This window comes from Protopterus annectens, chromosome 5.part1 (assembly GCF_019279795.1).
Source record: "Protopterus annectens isolate FY-2018-M chromosome 5.part1, PAN1.0, whole genome shotgun sequence".
NCBI classification, from domain to species: domain Eukaryota; kingdom Metazoa; phylum Chordata; order Ceratodontiformes; family Protopteridae; genus Protopterus; species Protopterus annectens.
The window spans coordinates 294,442,467-294,458,845 of record NC_056736.1 but is presented as its reverse complement, the minus strand read 5'-3'; the positions used below and the strand labels follow the sequence as shown (position 1 = coordinate 294,458,845).

The following is a 16,379-nucleotide window of genomic DNA, read 5'->3' as shown; positions in this document are numbered from 1 at the left end:
CTGCTGTATAGAATTTGTATGTTTTCCCAATTGTCTCCACAGGCTTTCTTCAAGTACTCTAGTGTTCTTCCATTTAAAACATCCTGGTTGATTGGTCATTCTAAAATGTCCATATGTAATACATTTACCGTTGTGGTTGTAATCCAGACCTTAATTAACACATTAATAAAATGAAAAACATAAAAAAAAAAAACTGTTACAAGTTCATTACCTAGTAAATTAAAAACTGTCAAGTCAGTCACTTATTATTGTCTTTGCCAGTAGTTGTCTGCCTTATACTATATCTTGAGTACCAAACACATTTAACCACTGTTACTGTACTTGTAGCTTAAGCCAACATTTAATGCTGACAAATGCTTTTTGGAGTCTACATCTAGCTAGCATATTTTTACAGACAAGATGTGCCTTATTTTGTTTTCTACCTGCAGGTATGCAGTAGCATTTTGTTTTGTTTAAAAAGGCTGTTATACACAATGTATCCTTAACAGTAGCAGCTTACTCATTGCTGTTAGTTGGCTGAAATCAAATAAGGAAACGTCATTAGTAATCTGATTTCATGTGGATATTTTATTGTCATAATATATTCAAATAGCATTGTGTGTACCAAGCAGAGTCCTTGCATAACTTTGCATAGTGTGATTGTATGCTTAGTGCTCTAAGGAGAATGAGGGAAGATGTCCAAAGATGCAGGCTGTAGAAACAGTTTTAAATGCTGCTGCATTGGGCATTTGCTGCATAAGGATGTAATGGCTGGTAATAAGCACATATTTCATATCAGTGATGGACTTGCGCCATTTGAGGTGTCGGAAAGGACATCAGCATTTCTGCAGTTGTTACTGGAGACATCCAGGCTCCTGACATTTAATATGTGTTTGCAGATTCTTTTTTTATACGTCTTAGGTGAATTAAAGACATGTAATGAAGGATTAAAGCACATTGCCACAAAGTTTAAGAAATGTAAACATGCTTTTATATAAGAACACAGATTGGTTTGTAAGACAGCTCTGCCTCCTGAAAGGTCTTTATTGAAGGCTTGTGCTTTTTAGTCTGTTGGACACCTTGATTTGCCTTAGAGGTTTTGGCATCTTTTACACTTCTCAAAAGTCTTCATGCTTTATTGAAAATGTTAAATAGCTCCTTCTTATCTGACAGTCAATAGTTTGTTCACCTTGCCTTTTCTGATTTTCTTTCTTTGAAGTAAATATATGTTTCAGGTGTAAGTGTAATAGCGGTAGAAGAAGATATACTTGTTTATGTTGTAGAGAACTTCATGTATTTGTTCACTGTATTGGGTCTGTTGTGATAGAGTATCATCTTAAAAAGAATCTTAAAAAGAATGTCTGCCTTTTAATTAGCCTTATGTTAAATGTTGATAGTGGTGGCGTTTAAGAATTAGCTGAAAATGGTGCCGTCAGAAAAAAATAAGAAAGGATTTTGAACTTGTTTGTATCATGTACTTTTTTGGAGGCTAGTCACATTAGACTGGAGCATTTTGGGAGCCATAGGCGTAATAATTGTGTCTGGCACATTCATTTATTTGTGAGTTGTTTCCAGCCCTTGGAATCTTGCCCAGAATATTGCTGCAATATGTGTTTCAGTTGGCTATTCCCCTGCTACGCATAACTTCAGCCTTTTATACTCAGCCTGCAATGGCTTACTGCATTATGCTGCTTATCCAAAGTGCCGCGTATAGGGAAAAAAGGAGTATGTAAAATAATGTTAACTCTTATTAAATAAAGGTTCTGAAAGTGCTTTTTTCTGTTTGTCTTATCAGATTCCTGATTAACAAGTGCCTAGCCTGAAGTCGCTGCTACAGTTGCTGACAAGCTCCATCTGGGTTTTCTGAGTTTGCTGCTGCTAGTTAGGATAGGCCGTGGCCTGATGGTTGGAAGAAGATTCCTCAGCAACATCACTTAGCCAGCAATTTTAGAGTTATATTGACTCCAGTAACACAAGACAAAGTAGAAGAGACACATATGCTGTTAAAGGAACACTACCAAAGCTAAGGAGAATGCTCAGCAGAGTGTCTCACAGTTTGTTCAGTACCAGCAAGCATATTGTACAGAATTAGTACTCCATCAAGAAGTGCCATTGCACAAAAGCAACTTTCTTGAGAGTATTAGTGAAACAATCCTGGGACTTGGACTTTAGAGTGGTCTTGATGTATCACTAATATGCTTGTTTTCTGTGAACAGAAGTCTATACCTAGGACATACTGACTAAACTATGAGTACTTGATGATAAATTGTCATTTCTTATGCCGCTTTATCTAAACTGGACTGTTTAAAGACTGCACTTTTTGATGAACATTGTGATCGTTTCCTTTATTTTTAGAAGTAGACATTGTAGTCTTGTGCCACTTGTCCTGAATTTCAAACTTATTTAAATAAGTGAAACAAGTATCTAGTACTAGAGGTAAACGTAACGTTTTGGAATATGGCTTTGAACATTAATCCTATGCGAGACACAAAATGGCTGACCCTGGAAGTTTGTAGACAGTTCCAGAGAGGAACTTGTTCACGTTCGGATGAGGAATGCAAATTTGCACATCCACCAAAAAGTTGTCAAGTCGAAAATGGACGTGTTATTGCTTGCTTTGATTCACTAAAGGTAAGGAAGTATATAATCACAACATTGATGTCACACTGATATCCATATATGTGTGTGTGTGTACATTTTTTATGAGTGTGCATGTTTGGAATTAAAAAAAAAAAAAAAGACAGAGGAAATGGATTATTGCTTACTGGTGTGCATGTGAGCAATTGCTGTATTGCCATTCCTGACTGCAACTACAAAAAGCACATTGCTGTCACGCTGAAACATAAATGAATACACACTCACACACACGTGTGTGTGTGTGTGTGTGTGTGTGTGTGTGTGTGTGTGTGTGTGTGTGTGTGTGTGTGTTGGGTACATAGAGGTAAAAAGGAAGTGGGGTGTTATTTAATGGTTCTTGTATCTGCAGTTTCCACTTGGTGCTGTAAACTTTACCAAGAAAATTGAAAAGATGTTTCTTGCCATGGAGTGTTTGTGGAGATAACTTTTGCTTTCAATCTTGGTTTTTTATTATGCTGTAACTGTAAAGAAATGTTAAAATATAGTTTCAGTGTCTAAAAAGTATGACTGTCAGTTTAAAAAAGCTTTTAACAAAGCTCTTACCGTTGCTTCATAAGCAGGCTTTTGCTTTGTATTTTGTGTTACTTAATAGTTACAGAGAAATTGTGAGTTGTTTATATGTGCTGTTTGATCATGTTGAAGTCTTATTAAGGGCTAACAGAAAACAAGATTTAAGTAAATTGTAGGTTGAAGTATTCATTTATAAAATTCTTTTAGCTGCATTTTATATTATCTTTCTATTTCATTATTAACCATGTTTGACTCCCCAGTATTCTGGCTGCCCCAGTTCTACCCTTCAGTGGAGAACTAACAAGAATGCCACGTTTTGTTCTGCTTGTATGTTTTGCAACTGTTGCAGTATCTAGATGTGATGAATTTATCATTGTAAGCAGAAATATCACATGGTTTTCTAAAGAGAAGTACAACTGAACTATTCACAAAAAAAACATTTTGGCACTGTGATGTTTATCTTTCCATGCAGTAAATACAGTTTCTAAACTTTACTTTCTAAACTAAGTTGCTGTTTAAATTCTTCCCTGAAAGAGTGTAAATGAAAGATGGCACTTTGGTTGCATAGAAGTAACCAGACACTGATAGATAGGGGTAACACTTGTGTCAAACTAGTCATTGCTATGGTTTTGAGTACAGAAAGCTTCAGACGTGAAATAAAGCTGATAATGACAAAGAGATGCCAGCTAAGCTAGGTGCCTCTGTACATTAACATGGCTGGAATGTTGCTTTGTCACTTTCTGTAGCACCTGTATTTAGAAGGGTTCTCCCATTCATGACGTATATAAATAACATCAGTTGCAGTGGCATACAGAAAATGTTTAATGAGCAGGAAGTGGTGGGAACAGATGGTTATTAATAAGGCTTTGAAGAATCTTTTCTGCTTAATTGGGGATTAACCTCTAAATATGTGCCATTGAGGTGAGGAATTCAGCCAGTGGTATATGTGCCAGTAAGCATTTAGGATATGAGTTGCTAGTGAACTTCATTCTGTAGTCCAGGGTTTGAGTCTGTCAGACTCCATTAGCCTGTATGACTTTTGAAAAAGTTGATTAATTTGACTGGGCTCTTGTGTAGATTCTGAAAAAGGTCCATGTGGATCAGTGCTGTACATCAGTTAAATATTTTGAATACAGAAGTAAAAGTAATCAGACAGTTTCTTATACAATGATTTTAAACTTTTTAAGTAATTTCTTTAGAAATGATTAGTGTTTTGGTAAAAGCACAACTAAAAAACAAAACTGTATCAAGTTGTTTTAATAATACACTGTGTTTCTATAACCATTCTTACTGGTTGTAGCTAGTTAACAGAAACGTGCCTCAGCACAGGTTTGTGAAAAAAAAACAGTACAGATTTCTTGCTTAGACCAAAATGTGTTGTATTACCTAACATAAGCAGGGTGGCAGGGGAATGTTACCAAATTCTTGGAGGTAATGGAGATATACACAGACATAATAAAGTATCTACATTAAGGCTAAGATCCATAAACAGCTGGAGAGTGTTGTCAAAGAAGTAGTTATATAAAAGGTTTGCATTCATATACCTTGGGGAGGGGGGTGATAAAGCAAGGATATTGGAATGGCATAATTAAGAGTGTTGACACGATACTAATTTACATTATTGTCATTGTTCTGTACTAAATCCATGCGATATCGACAGTTAATATTTCCTTGTGTCAGTGTATAGGAGTTCTGTCATGGGCACTAGATAGTAATGAGAAGGTGATCACATGCCATTTACATTATAGGGGTCTGTGAAGTCTCTGTTTGATGGCATTAGTGAAATTTCGAGATTTGCTTCATTAATAGTAAGTCATATAAATGGCAAGATCTACTTATAAGGTGATTATAGGGAGATCCAGAAACTTAAAAGGCCACTATAATACCTTATCAAAAGCTTTTGTTAGGTCAGTGTACTGTAAAGACCTCTAACTAGAGTCAAGGACCTCAGGATCTTAAAGGAAAAACAAACCTGCCCGGTGGACAACTGCCATTAATAGATTATACAATAGGAGAAAGAAATTGCTGTCTAAGAGTAGGAATGAATGGTCTCAAAACTGGAAACACTCCCTCCTTAACTTAAACAAGCAAATAAGATGCCTAGTGAAGTCCTCCAAAGCTAACTACGAATCCATATTAACTTCCCTAATTAAGGATAATCACAAAGCGTTCTTTAGATGTTCTTCGTGTTTCACTGTTGCAGTCATTACATTTGGGGTATCTGCTTGCAGTAGCCCTCAGTCAGCCTGATTAACAAAGTCTTGGGTCCTTCGTCGGTTGCTGTCTCTTCTTCCATGACGTCAGGTTGTCAGGGGTATAAAACATGCAGCTGACGTCATTACATCAGTCTTTCTTGCCGTGCAGTGCCTGAAGCAGAAGCAGTTTGCAAGTGCCGGTCGGCCGACTCCTGAAATATTTGTTTTCGGGTTTCAGAACCACAGTCTTCAACTAAAAGCTAAGTACCCCGTTGGGGAAACTTTTTCTTGCTCTAAACTGATGTCAGTAAAAGTAAATAATTGCATTTCTTGTGGAAAGCAAATAACTCATAAAGATTTTAATTTGTACTGTATTCCTTGCCTAGGCCCTGACCACGACGTACCTCGCTGGCAGTTTTCTGCCTTATTTAAACTACGAACTGTCTGTCATCGGTATATTTGCGCTTCTAAATTTTTTGGTGCTCAATTCAATTATCCTGATAAGTCTTCGGTAAGCCATCCAACTACCGACATTCCGAAAAAACGCAAAGATAAAGACAGAGACAGGCCACCCAGTTCGCCGGTACTCAGTGAGGAACCTTTGCAGCCCCTGATAACCCGCTACTTCAGATTCGAGGACCTCTACTGAGACCCATTCGGAGTCCGGTATGCCGCGAGATGCTTCAGCTGTGGAACCTGCGGATGTCTCTACCTTGGATGGGTCCGTTGCCGCTGTGCAGGCACCGGCTTCTGAGGGTGTATTCAGGCCTACTGACTTGTATATTGAACTGGCTCCATCTTCTTCTTCAAGGCCTAAAACTCGAACCATGCCTAGAAAACTGACGCCCAGACTGCATGGTCAGGCCTCTATGCCTAAAGAACAAATGATAAGAATGACTGAAGACCTTATTACTTTAATCAGGGGAAGCCAACCTTCCCCCTCTAAGAGACCTAGGACTGAGTTTGTTTATGATAGTTCTGACCAGGATTCTGAAATTTCTGTTTCCTGTGATGACCAGGATTTACCCTTATCTACCTGTGAGGATTCTGATGCTGAGGACTTTATTCCCTCTGCTCCCCCCCCCCCCCCCCAGAGGATTTCTCTTTTGGTGAAACCTTGCATACTCTCAGGGAGCTTTTTCGTTGGGAAAGTCAGGATTTCTCTGATTCTAAAAAGAGGCTTAGGGATTTCTTACTCCTGCCCCAGCACAGGCCCTTAGCTATATCTTCTGTATTGGACATTGTTGATGATGCCTTTTCAGAATCTAGCATGGCTCCTGACTCTTTACTTCCTGCTTCCAGAAAACCTGATAGATATTACAGGGTTCCTGACTCTCACAAGTTCCTCTTTAAAAATCCTACTGCGGATCCTGAAACCATTTCACAGGGACCCAAGGGCATTAAAGCTACTACTGCCAAAAATCCTACCCCCTCTGATAGATACTCCAGGGCGTTGGGTAGATGGGGTAAGAAGGTATACACTTCTGCATCTTTGGCCATTAGGGCTTTGAATTGCCAGTTTTATGTTAAAGTATCAGCTGCATATTACTGGATTGCTTAAACAGAAAATTATGTTGATTCCTGATTGTGCTGAAAATAAGGATTTACAGGATTTTATGCATTCTGCTGAACAAGTTGGTAAACATACATTGAAATGTGGTTTTGCTTCACTAGAGGCATCTTGCAGGGCTGCGGTAACTGGGTCTGTACTTAGAAGGCATGCTTGGCTTAAGGAGCAATCCTTGCCAGATCATGTTAAAGCAAAATTACTGGATGCTCCCTTAAATCAGGGCCACCTGTTTGGCAACAAGGCAGAAGTTCTTAAAAAGATGGAGGAAAAAGCTAAATCTGTGCAAACTATTAAAGACTTTTTACAAGTACAGCCTCCAAGATTTAGTAGGCATTGGCCCTCTAAGAATTGGTCCTTTCCTGCCTCTTCCAGACTTTCTCAGTCCAAACCCAGATCCAGCAGAGCACCCAGGCTTCAGTCCCAGGGGATGCACAGTACTAAGCAGTGGGGGCCTCCACTTCTAAATTTGGGAGTAATAAAACTCCCCCCTATGGTAAACTGTCTCAATGACTTCTTTTTAAAACTTCCAAGCACTTCTCAACTGATTGCCCCTTTGGGGGGAAAGATTGCACTTCATGCAAAGAACTGGGGACTCATTACCCAGGACAAATGGGTTTTAAATATAGTGTCCCAAGGATACAGATTTCACTTCCACACGTCACCAACTCCAAGCGGTTGGCCAGATCTACCTCCAAAGCAGTGGGCAGAGGCCCAAAAGCAAGTACTCTCTCTCTCAAGCATAGGGGCTATTCAGTTGGTACCAGAAGAGAAAAAGGGACAAGGTTTCTACTTGAGATTTTTCCTGGTACCCAGAAAAGACAATTCATGGCATCCTATCCTGGACCTACCTACTCTAAACACCTTTTTGGTGATTCCAAAATTCAAGATGCTGACTCTTCACCAGTTGCTTCTTATGCTATGCAAAGATGCCTGGTTGGCAACACTAAATTTATAGGAAGCATACCTGCACATCCCAATCAGGGAATCTTGCAGAAGATACCTACGCTTCAAAGCAGGCTACATGCCCTATCAGTTCTCTGCACTGCCCTTTAGCTTATCTACTGCACCCAGGGTATTCACAAAGTGCCTAGCTCCAGTCATTGCATTTTGCAGGCAAAGAAATATTCAAATATACAAGTACCTGGACGATTGTCTAATTCAGGCAGAAAACCAGGACATACTTTTGAATCTTCTGGCTTTTGTACAGAGGGCCCTAACTTGTCTGGGGTACACCATAAACGAAAAGAAATCACACTTGGTACCCTTTCAACAAATTATATTCCTGGGAGCAAGCTTGAATACAACTTCCCAGATGGCTTTCCTCACGCCAGAGAAACAAATTAATTTGACAACCTACTTCAAACAAGTGGTCACAAAAACTCTGCTATGTACTAGGCAAATACTACAAGCCTTGGGGTTCATGGCCTCCTGCATTCTTCTAATTCCATATGCAAAACTGCATATGAGGAAACTACAATGGTATCTAAAAAGCCTATGGTGTCAACATTCTCAGGATCTAGAAGTAATGATTCCTATCATTCCTTATCTACGCCTAGAGTTCCTTTGGTGGGCAGAGGCCTGCCACCAAAACAAGGGACTACCATTCACACTACCCCCTGCTGCCCAAACCCTAACAACAGATGCATCAGACTATGCATGGGGGGGGGGCACCTGGCAGGGAAGTGCATTCATGGCAAATGGAACCCAGTTCAAATGCACCTTCACATCAGTCATAAAGAAATGTTAGCTGTACAGAATGCTCTGACAGCCTTCAAGGACCACATTCTTCCAGGACAATTAATGGTAAAGACGGACAACACCACTGTTATGTAGTACATAAACAAGCAGGGGGGTACACATTCTTACCCCCTCTGCAGACTAGCCATGGCATTGTGGAACACAGTCTTGAGCTACCAAGTACATCTACAAGCTCAATTCCTGCCAGGAAAACTAAATACACTGGCAGATGGACTAAGCAGAACCCTCATGGAACCACACGAGTGGAAACTGGAACCAAGAGTTTTCAACATGTTGATAAGCAAATGGGGGAGCCCAGATGTAGACCTGCTTGCCTCCCCCCGAACTATCAATTAGAAAAATTTTGTGCAAGGGACTCCCCACAGACAAGGTTGGAAAGTGGATGCTCTCTTCTTCAGCTGGAAAAACTATCAGTTTATGTCTTTCCTCCTCTGCCTCTGCTCCCCAAAGTACTACTAAAGATCAAACAAGATAGACCAAGGATGATTTTGATTGCACCAGCTTGGCCATGCCAACACTGGTACCCTGTCCTGCGCAGTGTGTCACTGTTGGCCCCATGGCACCTGCCTCAGACTCCTACCCTGCTGTCTCAGCAGGAGAACCAGATTCTGCACCCTCAGCTTCAAACACTGAACCTAGCAGCCAATTATGTATGCTTTCCTTTACCATCCCTCAGTAAACCAGTGATGAATGTCATTTTAGAGGCAAGGAGGCCTAGTATTAGAAAATTGTATACTGAAAAATGGAAAAGATTCTGTGCCTGGAACCAATCTCAAGGAATGAGCACAGCAGTGCCCAATGTACCTCAGATTTTACAATACTTAACTGAGATGCTTCACAAGGGCCTGTCTTTTTCCTCAGTAAAAATTCACGCCTCAGCCATTTTAGCTCATTATAACACAGAACCTCCCCTCTTCTCTCTTCCACTGCTCAAGCAGTTCCTCAGAGGGGCCAAAAATTTAAGACCACCCAGGAGAGCTCCTACTCCAGCCTGGGACCTTAACTTTGTATTGGAGAAACTCACCATTCCTCCTTTCGAGCCAGCTGCTACTGCAGATTTAAAATTCCTTTCTTGGAAAACAGCTTCCCTTTTAGCCATCACTTCAGCAAGAAGGGTATCTGAATTACAGGCCCTTATGGCAGTGGAGCCTTTCATCATCTTTCATGCGGACATGGTTTCCCTCAGGACCATCCCTCTTTCATGCCAAAGGTGGTATCCAGTGTGGCCTTTAATCATTCCATTCATTTGCCTACCTTCTTTCCTAATTCACAGAACAAGGGGGAATGGATACTGCACTCCTTAGATGTGCACTGACAAGTTAGATTCTACTTGGACAGGTCTAAACCTCAAAGGAAATCTGAACAACTCCTGGTGGCATTTGCAGCAGGGACAGAGGGGAAGGCTATTTCAAAGCGAACCATCTCCAAATGGACAGGCCATTGCATTCATTTCTGCTATAAGCACCATGGAAAACCTATCCCACAGGGGATCAGATCCCACTCAACCAGTGCTGCATCTACCTCTACAGCCTTTCTCAGAGGCGTACCTACCAGGGACATCCTAGAAGCTGTTACCTGGAGTTCTGTACATACCTTCACCAAGCATTACCATTTGCCATTTTTCTCTAAATCCAGAGCTGGCTTTGCCACTGCAGTTTTGCAGGGCCTTATAGCTGGTCCTAATGCTGTCTAAATTCCCTCTCCCAACCTTAGCTTTGGGAATCTACCCAAATATAATGACTGCAACAGTGAAACATGAAGAACATAGTACAGTTGTGTAAACTTACCATACATGTAGATGTTCGAGTGTATTCAGTGTTGCAGTCCTGGTTACCCTCCTTCCAGCCCCCTGACTTTGTTTGGCTATACCTCTTCTCTCCTTTTCAATGCTTAAAAGCTTTTTGGTGTATTCGCTTTTTTGTTTGAGGTATAACCTTGTATATTTATAGATTTAATTGCCTCCCATTAGGGAGGCACCTGACATCTGTGGCAAGAAAGACTGATGCTATGACGTCGGTTGCATGTTTTATACCTCTGACAACCTGACGTCACGGAAGAAGAGACAGCAACTGACGTAGTACCCAAGACTTTGTTAATCAGACTGACTGAGGGCTATTGGAAGCAGATAACCCAAATGTAATGACTGCAACAGTGAATACACTTGACCATCTACATTTATGGTAAGTGTACACAGCTGTACTTTACATCTGTAATCTTGAAGCTAAGGGCCAGATTTACTCTGAAGTCGTAGTTAATGGTACTGCATATGTAGAACTTTTGCTATAGCAATCCGGCTGACAGGTTCAGTGAAAACTTCACTCCCCTGTCTCCGCCACATATACCTCAAAGTATCCCTAAAACCTGTCCCCCACCTAGTATCTTCAAGAAGTAGGTCTTAAATGCCCTCTCCAAGGCCAAAAACACAGCCTCTAGGGGACCGGACAACATCCCGGCCTGTGTTCTGCATGGGTTAAAACAGGAATTAGGATCGCTATTGAGCATGCTTTTCAATCACAGCCTGAGTACTGGCTTCATCCCAGCAGAATGGAAAACATTGACTGTCATCCCTTAGCACAAAGGGGGTGTATGCACAGACCCTGGGAACTGTAGACCCATTAGTCTGACCAGCCTTATCTGCAAGGCCATGGAACGAATCATCATGGACCTTAACAGAGGTATAGGAAATCTCCAAATGCTCGACCCCACCCAGTTTGGCTTTGTCAAGGGGAGATCATGCCTGTTAAACTTGGTGGACTTCTTCGAGACAGTCACCAAAGCCCTAGATGAGGGCAGATCTGTGCATATGGCCTACCTAGACTTAGCCAAGCCCTTTGACACATTCCCCCACTCAGGCATCATTGATAAACTCACCCAGCTAGGTATCAACCCATATATTGTCGAGTGGTCGCAAACTGACTCACTGATAGAACTCATACGGTCAAAATAGGGGACTGCACCTCCTCCAGCAGACCTGTAAGCAGTGGTGTTCCACAGGGATCAGTTCTGGGACCCCTACTCTTCGGAAATCTACTTCTCCAAAGTACAGGCTAAAACTAAAGGACTGTGGCTGACAAAGTTTGCTGATGACTGCAAACTGGGAGCAGTCATTTTTATTTATTTTATTTATTTATTATTTATTTTATTTTACATTTGTTGACCGGGAGAGTACAACTGGATTTCAATTCCATTTTCAGTGGAGGCCCGGGGAGAAAAGCTCCAAGAGAACAATTTTGTACAAAACATAGTTTTAAGGACAGATTTTTGACATACAATTTCCATAGAAGAGACTTTGACATACATATTAAGTAACAGATGTGATACATTTGTTCTCCACAATATAACATTACATTTTAGAAGATATTCCTAAGTTTAGGATTCCTGTGATAGATTTACTATCAGAGTGAAAGCAGAGAGACGTAGAATAAGGCTCCGAGAGAGCAGATGATGCTCGCTATAGTTGAGAAGGATAACAAATTGATTCACTATATATCTTCACCTGGTTTTAGTTGAGAAGGATAACAAATTGAGTACAATATGTCTTTGTCATTGAAACCTCTGACAATGTCAACAACCTGCAAGAAGGTCTTACCCAGACTAATGACTGGTGCCAAAGTCATGATCTTAAACTTAATGCAAAAAAAATGGATCATCATCCCCTTTGGCAAGGGTGATGTTCCTGCAAACTACCATTATTAATAATACCCTAAGCACACAGTCAGTGGTGAGAGACCTGGGCACGAAAGTTGACAGCAACCTCAACTTCAGTCACCATGTCTCCACAGTGGCAAGAAGGGTATTTTATATTGCTCATCTCATAAGTAAGGGCATTGCCTTCAGAAAAAAGAGGTTATAACCCCCCCCCCCCATACTCTTATCTCATCAGGCTAGTAATAAGAGTACAGTGCTCCCTTTAATATGTTCCTTTCCAAACACCTGCAGCAGTTGGAAAGACCACAAAGGTTCTTTACAAGAAAATTCAGGGTCTTCAAGATCTGTCTTTGTGGACAGAATAAAATCATTGTCACTTTACTCTTTGTTATACAGACTGCTCAGAGACAACCTGTGCATTGGATATAGAGCAACCTCTGACCCAGCTTTAATGGAAATGCTGCACATTCGCAAGTCAAATGACACACGGGGTCACTCGCTCAAAGGAACTTAACCCTGGTATGTGACATCGACAGAACTTGCTGGAGAGACAGATTTGTCTCACAGAGGTTGCCCCACCATTTGGAACAAGCTTCCAATTCATGTTAAACAAAGCCCCTCGTTGGCCCTTTTTATGCGCAATTTGGACTTTTGGATGGGTAACCAGAAATTCATCCTGGGGGTTTCACCTGTGTCCCTCTTGGGCAGGGGCAGTAGGTGCTGATTTTAGTGTCTGCTTAAACCAGACACCCTTGAGAACATGGGATGAACTTGGCTAGGCTTGTAAGGGCCCTGGGGCCCTCAGCCTAGTAACCTCCTATGATCCTATGAAGTATTATTTGTTTATATTTTTATTTATTGATTTTGTTGACTGGGAAGTCCAATGCTATAGTAACCCCTTTTCAGCAGAAGCCAGGAGAGAAAAGCTCCATTTACAAAACGGGTAGTTTGATGCATCAGAAAAGTAGTAAACCATGAAAAAAAGGCAAAATTAGCATTGATCATTGAATTGCGACATTCAACGATTACAGTGCCTTATGTACAGAGAAACACAAAGTCATAAAGTAACAGGATTTGCAGGCAGAAACAAGAGCAATGTGGAAGAGAGATACCCAGACAGTTCCAGAAGTAGTAGTAGGAGCAATGGATCAATTAAAAAGAATTTATAGTTGTACTTAGATATGTTACCAATACATGTAACCCCTTATGAATTACAGAAGGGGATAGTTCTGTGCACATTGTGGGTGCTGAGAAGTGCACTCTTGGTTAACATCAAAGATTGAAACAGTACTAATTTCATGAATTCTAATCATACCTTGACTTAGGAATGCAGCCCATTCCCATCATGGTATTAGAAACCCAAAAGATTTGGAAAAAATTAAACCTAAAATGTAGAACTTAAAAGTTACAATATGGACAGACAATAACTGAAATTCAGCTGTAGTGAAAAAAGCTGTAATCAGTAGAGTATACAGTCATTACATATTAATAGATGACAAACTGGCATTTACACTGAGATTTAAAATGTCAATATAAATATACATAATTTACTTTTTTGGGTAGAAGGAGGAAATGTTAATAGTGAGAACCTAGCAAAGGCCCACCCCTTTAATCTCTGCATATTGAATTATCTCATTATCTTCTACCTCTTCACTTTCTACAGGGAAAAAAACTGTTTCCTACATTTCCTGGAACTAGTGCCCAGATACAGACTTTCTGTATCCTGGACTTTTTGTATGCTAGTGGTGCTCTTCAATTTTTTCCCTCAGATCTGCTAGTTCTCTGCTCTCCTGCACTTTTATTAGCCTATTAGTCTAGCACTTTAAACTACTCCCGGTGCCAGAAAATCTGCTTTTCAAACTTTCCCTTAGAACTAGCTGGTTTGTCAGCAGTAGCACTAAAATCTGAATCCCTGTGACTAGCACTTGCTATAAAACCTGCTGGAAAGCACTAGGAAGCCTTAAACTGATACAAGCACTCGACTCTCCTTGTTAATAAGGAGAAATTAATCGTAGGCTCTAAACAGCCTATAATTGCAAAGTACCTTGCCAAGGTAAGGGAAAACAGCTCTTGTACTTTACAAAAGAAACACTGAACCAGGCATGTCCAACGGTCAGCTTCCGGTGATTTCTCCTGTCCACTTGGTGAATTTGAGCATACTGGGGGAATGCAGCAATTGCCTCATGTGCACAGACAACTCTCTCCTCCTACCACCCAACACTACAACCTGTGAGAGATGCACTTACATAGCCAAACTGGAAGCAAAACTCTCTCCACCCAAGGTTGTGCTAGACAGTCAAGAGGAGAAGGTTAACACCTGCACTACACCTCAAGCAACACATAGCCCTTCAAAACTCACGCCTCCAACATCCACACATAGTAACACTAAACCCACTTATGCGGAGACCCTTAACATCAACCTGCCCAAGCAACAAGGACCTCCGAAGCTGAAACACAAAACAAACACCAATCACAACCAAAATGTCACATAGCTGACAACACCAGTGTGCCACCCAACAATGGCCCCTAAGGCAAGACAACATGCCCAACACTTTAGTCATAGGTGACTCGATAGTCAGGCACACTGATGTCCCACTCACCAGGCTGAACAAGGAGAAAATTACAGTCAGCTGCCTGTCGGGTGCCAGGATCCACCACATCACGCATGCACTCAAGTCACTCCACAACAAGTACAAATAGGACTCTGTCATTGTCCATTTTGGAGTGAATGACTTGAGACGTACCTACCTGGACTACATGTAAAGAGACATTGAAGAGCTCTCAGATCATGTGGCCCAGGCAGGTATGACCCTAGCCCTGAGTAGCATCCTGCCTTCGCCCAGAGTGATACCACAGTATAAGGACAAAATGATTGACTTCAACAATTGGCTAAGTTTCTGGTGTCATTCAAAGGGGATCCAGAATCTGTCTACCCGGGATGACATGATCGACAGACCACAATGCTTTGCCAGAGATGGTCTGCACCTAACGCCCCTGGGATTCAGGTTACTGGCTAAGGCTCCTGCCACCCCTATAGTGCCTTTTTTAGGCAAGGCTCAAAGGACAAAACCACCACCATAACCGGTATACGCATGCAAAATCTGAAGGTAATGCTACAAGTCTAAACCTCAAAATGCACTCTCTCGAGGCACTTATAAAAATGGCGAACATCGATATCTGTGCAGTAACTGAGACCTGGTTCAAGGCTCGAGAGAGCACCCCTGCAATACCAGTTACCACACTTTTCAGCCAACAAACCAGGACCGAAACACTAAAGGTGGAGGAGTGTCCATATTCACCAAGGATATTCACACCTCCAGGTTAGTTGCCCAACATAATGCATCTGAAATTCTACAGGTACAACTAATACTAGGTAAGACTGCAATCCAAATTGTAGCTTGCTACAGATCCCCCACCATGCCCTAAGATTCTCACTACACCTTTCTAAACATACTGGAAAATATTAAGATATAACCAAACACCCTAATACTGGGTGATTTCAACTACCCTGCAATTAATTGGAAAAACTATTTGGGCACCAACACCTTAGCCTAACGGTTCTTAGAATTTATAAACTCCAATGCCCTGGATCAACTAATCCATAGTCCCACCAGGGGCTCAAATGTCCTAGACCTGGTCATTACCAACATGGGAGATCGATGCTCCATGCCAGTGGTCAACCCCTCGTTGGTCAGGTCTGACCATAAGCTAATCACCCTTGATGTCCACATCCCACCCCCACCCCCTCCCAGTAGGGAAACCTCCATAAAAAACTTCTCCAAAGCTAACTTCATGCTACTCAAGTCAGAAGTGGCAAACATCATGACACCCATGCAGACGGGAACTGAAAGTTCGACTGCTGAGTCCTACACTAAGGCACTGTACGAGCACATCCACTCATGCATGAATCATGCCATTCCAAATAGAACCAAGATGCTCTCCTCCAAAAGAAAAAAGTAGCCAAGCTGGTGGTCCCCTGCCATAAACAAACTATACAACAGAAGGAAGAAACTGTTGCAGAAAAGAGGAAAATCCCAGGATACAAAATACTCCCTTACCAGCGTCAGTAAGAAGCTGAGATC

At 41.3% G+C, this 16,379-nt stretch overlaps 1 protein-coding gene across 20 annotated transcripts in view; it reads left to right on the top strand.

The window, feature by feature from the left end:
- The window catches only part of MBNL2 (muscleblind like splicing regulator 2), a 1,807,613-nt gene that overhangs the window by 743,872 nt on the left and 1,047,362 nt on the right, over positions 1 to 16,379 (top strand). For all 20 annotated transcript variants that reach the window (XM_044072969.1, XM_044072965.1, XM_044072976.1 and 17 more), the window contains one exon: positions 1,775 to 2,610. In XM_044072969.1, coding sequence (XP_043928904.1) covers positions 2,437 to 2,610 — 174 coding nt within the window. In that variant the 5' untranslated portion in view covers positions 1,775 to 2,436. The remainder of the gene's footprint in view (positions 1 to 1,774; positions 2,611 to 16,379) is intronic.